This window comes from Berghia stephanieae, chromosome 7, assembly GCF_034508935.2.
Source record: "Berghia stephanieae isolate SIO BIC M18660-M18661 chromosome 7, UCSD_Bste_1.3, whole genome shotgun sequence".
In the NCBI taxonomy this organism is placed as follows: domain Eukaryota; kingdom Metazoa; phylum Mollusca; class Gastropoda; order Nudibranchia; family Aeolidiidae; genus Berghia; species Berghia stephanieae.
The window spans coordinates 49,908,134-49,918,133 of NC_088366.1; the positions used below are offsets into that span (position 1 = coordinate 49,908,134).

The following is a 10,000-nucleotide window of genomic DNA, read 5'->3' on the forward strand; positions in this document are numbered from 1 at the left end:
CCCCCCCCCTGGACTCTTTGCATAAAGAAAGAGAATACTGAAACACCGTTATGATTCAATATGATACGATTGAACGAATGTCACCAAAGATTATTTCAACAAGCGATGCACCATCATCTAGGGATCATCAGTAAAATTTATTTTGGCGTTGCTCATTAATGCGGGAAAAAAGTTGTGAATCTCTCGCCCTAAACTCTTCAAAATGAGACAATAATATAAAAGACTATTGATCTCTAGTAACGAGAAATAGAATTTGCAAAAAAAAAAAAAGCAGAAAAAAGCGATATATCTATTATTATAATAATATTTGATACATTGTTTTATATCCAAACGTAAAAATGTTATATTATTTTCATTCACTCCTGAATTTGTCTGGATAACAGCAGCATTTACTCATTTGATCAGCCCGTATGCCAAAGAGCAGCAGCTGAAGTCATTGAAATTGGATCTGAAATGTTAACTTTTACAAATATTGTTTCCTCTGATTGTTATAAACAATAATTATAATCACCAGTTATAAATGATAAAGTGTAAGGTTAGGTTAGAAGACATTGCATCAACAGCATAGAACGGCTGCTCAAGAGAATCGTGCACACCAACATATTTATCCCACGGATTCAATATCATCACCGTTCTTTCAATACGTTCAAGTTGGAGATCCTGGTGCGTTATCCACACTTCAAATTGTAATGAACATGACAACAAAAGGAAAGAAACATAATCGCTATTGTCATTGAAATCATTATAGCGTGTGTCCACCCAAAACAGTACCAGCATACGCTTACTATTTATTCCATCCCAATTTGATTTTAAACAACCGTGATTGTTATTTTGTGTTCTTCTGAAGCTGGTATATTAAGTTTTGTTTATTACTTTTCACAATCCACAGCAGCAGCTTAGTATCTCCAAAAAACAACAACAAAACCCTGTTTATTTAGTATTATTTTCTTTACATTCCATTTTGAAGACAAAGTCCGCACTCCAAATTCCACATAATTTTACAACCATGGCTTTCGCTCAACTTCCAACCATCCTCTCATTTGCTCCAACTTCATCGCGTCATCATCGCCCTATCCAATACAACCAACACATCGTCAACACTTGTAGGATTTTACTATTTCTATTCCACTTTGCCTACGTCACCAATGCTCAATCCTACGATATCACCTACCACATCGACGAAGAAATAGACGTTGGCTCAAAAATCGGGTCTATCGCGGATGATTCGGACATCAGTCGCCTCCTCAGCACGACGGACTTCAAATCTCTACGTTACCGCCTTCTCTTGTACCAAAACACGCACGCACGTTATTTCAGCATTGAAAACACAACTGGTATTTTGAGAACGGCTGACAAAATCGACAGGGAGATGCTCTGCCATTACGAGGTCAGATGTAAGCTTCAACTTCGCGTCGCGGCCCAAACTGAATCAGGACAGCAATTCTACACGTTCTCCGTGAAGATTTACGTCCGAGACATCAACGACAACTCTCCAGTATTTCCGTTGTCTACCCTGACCGTATCCATAAACGAGGACGCCTCCATTCTGACGTCACTTCCTATTGCGTCCGCTACTGATCTGGATATACAAAATAACACTTTGCAAAGTTATCGTCTCTTGACGGATAGTAAAGCTTTTGGATTGAAGGTAAGAAAAGGTCTTTTATTGAAGCAACAACAGCCTCCTTTTCATACCCTCCTCCTTCCCTCCTGCGCCTCCTCCTTGTCCTTTTCCTCCTCCTCCCCCTCCTCCCCCTTCTCATCCTCCTTCTTCTCCTCCTCCCCCTCCTCTTCCTTCTCCTTCCCCCCTTCTCCTCCTCCTCCTCCTCCTCCTCCTCCTCCTCCTCCTCCTCCTCCTCCTCCTCCTCCTCCTCCTCCTCCTCCTCCTCCTCCTCTCCCTGCCCCCCTTCCTCTTCCTCCAACAATAACAAAAAAACAAAAAAAAACAAACAAACCCAAAATTTAAAAAAATAAATAAAAAAAACAACTTCTTTATAATGTCTCATCGTACTCAGGTGTAAAACGAGTACCAAGCGTTAAACAATAGCATTGCCTCTGTCAAAACAAAATATGATATCGCCTTAAGGTCTCGTCTTACATAGATGTTAAGTGTTGTTGGCTTAGGAGCCATTTGTAAACCGCTTTGAGCACATACTTAATGAATATTGTGCTATCGAAAAAATCTCAAGTAGACAATTTAAAGGGCGCTTTCTTACAGATTTTATAATAGGATTCAACAGTCTGATGTCACGTCCGCCCAGCAACGAGCAGCTTGGTTGTAAACAAAGAAAATCGGTACTTTTTTATTCGTCATGCTGGCTAGATACCTTTTTCCACATGTCATGTGATCAGAATGTATAAAAGTCAAAACATGATCAGATTTATACTGTTTTTCTCCTTCAGACACACTTTTATGCTCGTCTCAGAAGTATTTCATAAGGGCGTCCGCCATTGTTCCGATAGTTTAGAACCAGTTACTATGTTATTATGCGTCATTACGAGGGAAATGACGTCACGACTGTTGAACCCTATTGGTTCTAAACACGTTTCGATCAATCTCTGCTCTCTTTACTCCGACTAAACGCTTAATTTTTATCCTTCAATTATCGTTCGAATAAAACGGCCCTCATCCTATCAAAAACGCTTAAACTGGGATTTATGGGGAAAAAATAAAGCAATGATAATAATGATAATAATATTAATAATAATAATAATAATAATAATAATAAATAATAATAATAATAATAATAATAATAATAATAATAATAATAATAATAATAATAATAATGCGTAATTTCTTTCCTTTCCACCAAAAGTGCTCAGAAGCGCATATATATGAGATCATATTATATAACATTCAATAAAATCAAGAAAAAATCACTCACAGAAAACTGAAAGGAAATACTCTGTCTTCAAAGAGGCTTTAAAGGAGGACAGAGAATGACGGTGTCTGGTGTCTGCTGAAAGAGCGTTCCACACAGATGGAGCAGAATGTGCGAAAGCAGGTCATGAAAAAATCGACTTAGGAATCAAACGGTCCAAGTACAGGGAAATAGATGAGCGGAGAGAGCGAATCGTTATTGTAGATAGAAAGAAGAGATTAATAATTAATTAGAAATGAAATGGAGGATTGGGTTAGTAATTATAGAAAACAGAAGCAATATTGTTTACCGATTGATACTCATTTTACACCTGAGTGAGGTGAGATATTGTGAGTGTGTTTATCATTATTGAGGGCATGGCGGACTAGAAGCGCAGGTTTTGAGAATTTTTGAAGAGATGGGTGTCATTTTCGTCCATCGATATTTAACTCTCTCCTTACCAGCCATTTTCAGAATATTCACTGAATCTTTGCAAAACACAAAACTTTTCTTACTCAAACAGAAAAGCAACAGATACATTCTATACATAATATTGTTCAGCAAAATGAGATCAACAACACAGTGTCAAGTTTTTATAGCTATAACAACAAATTTTCTTTCAATTTTTGTGATGTGCAAAAGACATCAGAAAGATAAAATTGTTGGTTGTGTCGTAACGAATGTGACGATTTTCCGATGGCTGGTTAGGAAAAGGTTAAAGGAGGAGTTTTTTTCCGCCAAGTCTTTAAAAATGTCTCTTTTTTTTCTTAATATGGCAGTACTTGTGTTCTGCATCAGGGTTGTCAGATGGACACGTTTGTGGCTAAAATTGGGCACTCGAGAATCGAATTTCTAATTAATAAATTTTAAATAAATTAACAATTTTCAAAAAATATTTTAAAAAGGATTGTTTTTCTTAGTTTATTCGATTTATTATTTATTAAAACTCAGGAGTTTTTCAAAGAGGATCAGAGTGTTCGTTGTTTTTTTTTTTTTTGTTTTTTTTTTTGGCTACGTGTTGCTCTATTTGACCATTTTTGAAGTCGAAATTGGCCACGAGAGACTCTGGCCATCTGGCAGCTCTGTTCTGCATACACTGTGAGTTGTCGTTCGCTAAGCCGATGTTAATGAAAATCCTAGAGCATCGAATAACAAGGGATTTTGGTTTACAGGGAGAAGGATTCCCTATGCTGCCGTACCCTGGAAAAAAACCATATTTCAAAATTTGGCCAGAAAACTCGTCCTTCAAAAATCAACCAATTTAAATAACCCTCATCTTGGCAAAAACAATACAAAAGACAAACCCTCTCAAACCTGGGGCTTCGCGAAGTCCCAGGTGTGAGAGTTTTTTTCCAAGATGAAGGTCATTTAAATGGATGTTTGAAGGACAAGTTTTCTGGCCAATTTTAAAATATTATTTTTTTTCCCCAGAATTCGGCAGTATGGGTGTAGCTATGGTCAGTGGATTTAGAAAGCGAGTGATGTATTTTGTGCCTTTTTGTGGTCTTGTGGTATGTCTTGCGTCTTCTGAACTGAAGTTCTCTAGTTCAAGTCCCGCTCTTTCCGGTCCTTGGAAATGCCTCTTTTATTAATCACATTACTCCCTCACTTCACTATGCGCAGCTCGTAGTTGGACTCGAACCCTGGGCCTTCTGACCTGAAGAACTACTTTATTTTGGCTAGATTTGTTTTTGTTTTTTCAAAATTTGTTTTCCTCAGATCACGGAAGTGCTGGGTTATTGCGTACGCTGTAAGTTGTAGTCCGCTAAGTTTAAGACCGTGTTAATGAAAATCCTAGAACATCGAATAACTAGGGATTTGGTTATTTGGGAAATGGATTCCCCATGGGGGTAGCTATGGCCATTGGATATTGTAAGTAAGGGATGTATTTTTTTGCCTGTTTGTGGTCGTGTGGTAATGAACTCGCAGCCACCTGACAAGTAGCTTTCCGGTTTAAGTCCCGCTCTTGACGTGACATGACGCCCGAAAGGCGATAATACGTTTTTATTTTTTGTTAGGATGACGCTGTTAACGGTTAGGTACTTATTTTACACACGGGTGAAGTGGGAGAATGTGAATCCATCGCGTTTTGTTGTCAAAGGGGGAAACCCAAAACGTCCAAACCACTGTCTTTGAAGATTTAAATGGAAGCTCCATCCAATCCATTTTACAATAGGCTTCAACAGTCATGACGTCACTTCCCTCGTAATGATGCATGGTAACTTAGTAAGTGGCTCTAAACCTTCGGAACAATGGCGGACGCCCTTATGAAATATTTCTCCGACGAGCCAAAAGTGTATACAGAGGAGAAAAACATTATGTTTTGACTTTTATACATTCTGATCACATGACATATGAAAAGTTCTCGCCAGCATGAAGAATAAAAGGACCGATTTTCTTTGTTTAGAACCACGCGGCTCGCCGTTGCTGGGCGTCGTGACATCAGACTATTGAATCCAATTGGTGGTTTGGTGGTTTAGGAAGGCCACGGTCACAGTAATAGGCCTTAAGTTTACGAAGTGATCGCCTCCTTACGGAACGCCAGTCAGTCATCTCCACCTTCTAATCTTCAGTCCGTTATGTCTCCGTTTAACTCACTCAACCCTAACACCGACTATATCCGTAGTTTACATGGGTTACTTTTACTCCATGCCGATTTATTACATTTTTATGAGACAAATTATAGGCGTAGTATCAAAGCTAATGTTGTTAGTTTTTATCTGTCATGTTAATGGTAGTTGAATAAAACATCTATTCACGTGCTCTTAGTTTTTATCTGTCATGTTAATGGTAGTTGAATAAAACATCTATTCACGTGCTCTTAGTTTTTATCTGTCATGTTAATGGTAGTTGAATAAAACATCTATTCACGTGCTCTTAGTTTTTATCTGTCATGATAATGGTAGTTGAATAAAACATCTATGGACATGCTCTTAGTTTTTATCTGTCATGATAATGGTAGTTGAATAAAACATCCATGGACATGCTCATTTTTAATGCATATTTTCCAATTTTGAAAAGTAGCAAAAATCTCTAGGATTGAGTGAGTTAAAAAAAGTCGCTTACGGTAGCACAATAATGACGCCGTCGCCTATAATGTTGTTAGAAGATTGGTGTTCCTAAGGGATAAAGAAGGGTTTTAAGGGAAAGTCGTTATGTCAATATTATGATAGTGTCAGAATTTAAGAAGAATAAAACATGCGATTATTGGAGGAGAGGAAAAAGTACAAGAGTTGGGGGTTGGGGGGGGGGGGGTAGGCAGATGTATAGGTAGATTGAGAGATGCGTAGATAGATAGAGAGCAGAGATATAATAGAGAGAGAGTGAGAGAGGGTAAAAAGATAGATAGATAGATAGATATATAGATAGATAGATAGATAGATAGATAGATAGATAGATAGATAGATAGATAGATAGATAGATAGATAGATAGATAGATAGATCGATCGATCGATCGATCGATCGATAGATAGATAGATAGATAGACAGATAGCTAGATAGATAGATAGATAGATAGATAGATAGATAGATAGATAGATAGATAGATAGATAGAGACAGACAGACAGAGAGAGAGAGAGAGAGACAGAGAGAGAGAGAGAGAGAGAGAGAGAGAGAGAGAGAGAGAGAGAGAAAGAGCGGGGAGAGAGAGAGATATTAACAGAGAGTAAGAGACAGAAAGAAAGAAAGAGAGAGAGAGAGAGAGAGAGAGAGAGAGAGAGAGAGAGAGAGAGAGAGAGAGAGAGAGAGAGAGAGAGAGAGAGGGAATGAGAAGAAGTTAGGGGGGTGGGGAGGGGGGAGGGGGGATAAAATCCCAGACATATAATAATTCCAATGACAGATTACTACGCGTCAGTTTACTCAGTGAAGCCCGCCAAAATACCTCCGCCATATTGGATGATGATATTAATCTCCACGCTCACCGCGTTCCCATAGCGATATGCCAGGGAATTACGGTAAAACCTAATGTAAACAACCGGTGACACTCGTTGAAAATAGGGAATTCCCATTTTAATCCCAGCTCTCGTGCATAGACGGGCTTGATAAATAGGAAACGAAGATCTCTCCGATAATTCTAAATGAACCCTTTGATTTCCCTAATGCGGACTGGGATGATTTTATGGCCGATTTTATCTGGCCAAAAAAAATTTAAAAAAATGGAAGAATATTTCGCATACACATACAAAATAAACCGCACATGCACAAAATCCAAAAAGTACACCCCCAAAACACACACACACACACACACGCACAAACTCACACACACACACACACACACACACACACACACACACACACACAAGCCAAAAAGGGGTGAAACAATTTAGTCAATTAGATGAAATCACAACAAAACCAAAAAAAAAAAATATATATATATCCGACAGCAAAATAAACAACAAAATATTTTTTTAAAAGAATAAAATTAAATAACCAATCAAACAAAGAAAAATAAAAACAAAACAAACAAACAAACAAACAATAAAAAAAACAAACAAAAAAAACAAAAACAAAAGAAAACAATCAAAATAACAAAACAAAAACAAAGAAAAATAAGGGGGAAAAAGGAAAGGAAAAGGAAAAAAAGGGAGAAAAACCGTGCTCAAGACGCTTTACAAAGATATCCAGTCAGTTAGGCGATATCAAAGTTGTTTTTCGACAGAGACAACGCTGTTAACTCAATCCTTACCAGCCATTTTCAGGATTTTCCCCAAAAAACATCACACCCAACTAACACAAACATATATTTTTATCACCCAGAGCAGTAAGTTCTTGCGATACTTAATTTCTTTATTAAAACATGCTCCACAACACACTGTTCATTTTCTTTAAAATTCATGATGTACAAGAGAAATCTGAATAAGAAAAATGTTGGTTGTATCGTAACGAATGTGACAATTTTCCTATAGTTGGTAAGGAGGGGGTTAACGATCAGGTAGCTACTTATTTTATACTTAAGTACGGTGAGAAAATGTGAGTAAAGGGCCTTTTCCAAAGACTCAACAACTGTGCGTCACTTTAACCCCTGGAAATTTCGACCCGAAGGCGAGTGCCTTCTTATGTACTAGAGTACATTATATCCTCACAAATTAATTAATAAGCAGAAAAAAAGACAATGTTAAACATGTTATCAATAATTAAAATGCGATAAAAGCTAAACGCCTCGGGCATGGACAAAAAGATGAATCATTCTATTTCATTCATTTATGATGTTCTTCTTAATTCACTCAACCCTAACACTGATTATATCCGTAGTTTACCCGGGGTTACTTTTACTCCATGCCTATTTATTAATTTTTTATGAGACAAATTCTAGGCGTACTCTAGTATCAAAGCTAATGCTTTTAGTTTTTACATGTTAATGATAGTTGAATAAAACTATCTGTGCACATGTTCATTTTAATACATATTTTTCTAATTTTGAAAAGTAGCAAAAAATCTCTAGGATTGAGTGAGTTAATATCATTAATTGTCCATTTAATTCAATTTGCAGCTGTCAATATCAAATTAAATCGCTTAAAAATGACTTCCCATTGTTTATCGGGGCTTGGATGTGTTTGTTCTTTGGGCGCGCAAGTCGTGTAATAATAGGACTCAACAGTCGTGACGTCACTTCACTCGTAATAACGTATAGTAACTTAGTAGTCCGTTGGCTTAGTGGAAAAATTGTGCAAATCGTGTAACCAGTATGAAATTTTCACACAAAGTGCAGAATTTTATGAGGATTTCGAAAATAGGTGGCTCCAAGTTGAAAAATAATTGGAACCAAGAGGTTTTGCCCTTTAAAAATGACAAAATACTTAGTAACTGATTCTAAACTATCGGAACGATTAATTAATGATGAAATACTTATCCGACGAGCATAAAAGTGTATCCAGAGGAGAAAAAAAAGCATTATGAACCTGACCATGTTTTGACTTTTATACATTCTGATCACATGACATGTGAAAAAGTTCTAGCCAGCATGAAGAATAAAAAGTAACCAATTTTCTTTGTTTGGAACCAAGTTGCTCGTTGCATGCTAGGCGGACGTGACATCACACCATTAAATCCTATTAACACTGAGATATCTATATTTCAGCAAAAGCAAATTTGGGATGTTAACGCTGTGAGTTGATAACGATCTTGGCTATTTAGAGATTGATAGAATACACACAAACATTTGGCGAAGAGCAAATACCGTGAAGTAATGAACAAATCAATCATAACAGATTCGAAAAACACGAAATATTTCGGGCTCAAATCGTTTCATCAGCCGCCAATAACATAAGCATTAAAACATGACGTACACTCCATGTAGACTCGAGTTCTCTGCAATGATGAATATTGTAAACGTTGTAGTAAATTAAAAAAAAGAACACATAAAAAGGCGCCTTGTATTGCATGGAATGGAGCTAGTATGATTCCATCTTGGTTGCTGGGGTAATGAATGAAACATTATGAATTGCATTGAGCATAGTAATTCCATGAAATTGCTCTATATGAATGTTCAAATTTAATTATTTATTTATTTATTTATTTTTAACACGATAAAAATTCCTACTGTTATTTCTTAAATTAATTAATTAATTAATTAATTAATTAATTAATTAATTAATTGGAGGTGGATGAGTGGTTAAAGCATTGCACTATGACCCGGAGGGTCTCGGGGGTTCGAGCCGCGTTTCTGGTTTTTTCGTTTTTTTTTTTTCTTTGGGCAAGATTGTTAAACCCCAAATTGCTCACTTTGGACAACATGGGTGATTCCTGTTGACATCAGACATCTTGGTTGATGAATTATCCATATTCCTTCATGGAATACCTAGGCGACGATATATTACAGTGACAACATGGGTGATTCCTGTTGACATCAGACATCTTGGTTGATGAATTATTTATATTCCTTCGTGGAATGCCTAGGAGACGATATCTACTGTGACAACATGGGTGATTCCTGTTGACATCAGACATCTTGGTTGATGAATTATTTATATTCCTTCGTGGAATGCCTAGGAGACGATATCTTATTTATTTATTTATTTATTTATTTATTTATTTATTTATTTATTCATTTAAAACTCTATATACATTCATTCTATCATTTGTTTATCACAGTCGTTGATCGTTCTTTAAAAAAAATTTTAACTTATTTTTTTTAATTATC

General features: G+C 36.7%; 1 protein-coding gene across 2 annotated transcripts in view; it reads left to right on the forward strand.

The window, feature by feature from the left end:
• Positions 1 to 10,000, forward strand: part of LOC144977433 (protocadherin-1-like) — a 150,785-nt gene that overhangs the window by 23,632 nt on the left and 117,153 nt on the right. For both annotated transcript variants that reach the window (XM_078922646.1, XM_078922647.1), the window contains exon 2: positions 1 to 1,648. This exon is cut by the window's left edge and continues 666 nt beyond it. In XM_078922646.1, coding sequence (XP_078778772.1) covers positions 1,007 to 1,648 — 642 coding nt within the window. In that variant the 5' untranslated portion in view covers positions 1 to 1,006. The remainder of the gene's footprint in view (positions 1,649 to 10,000) is intronic.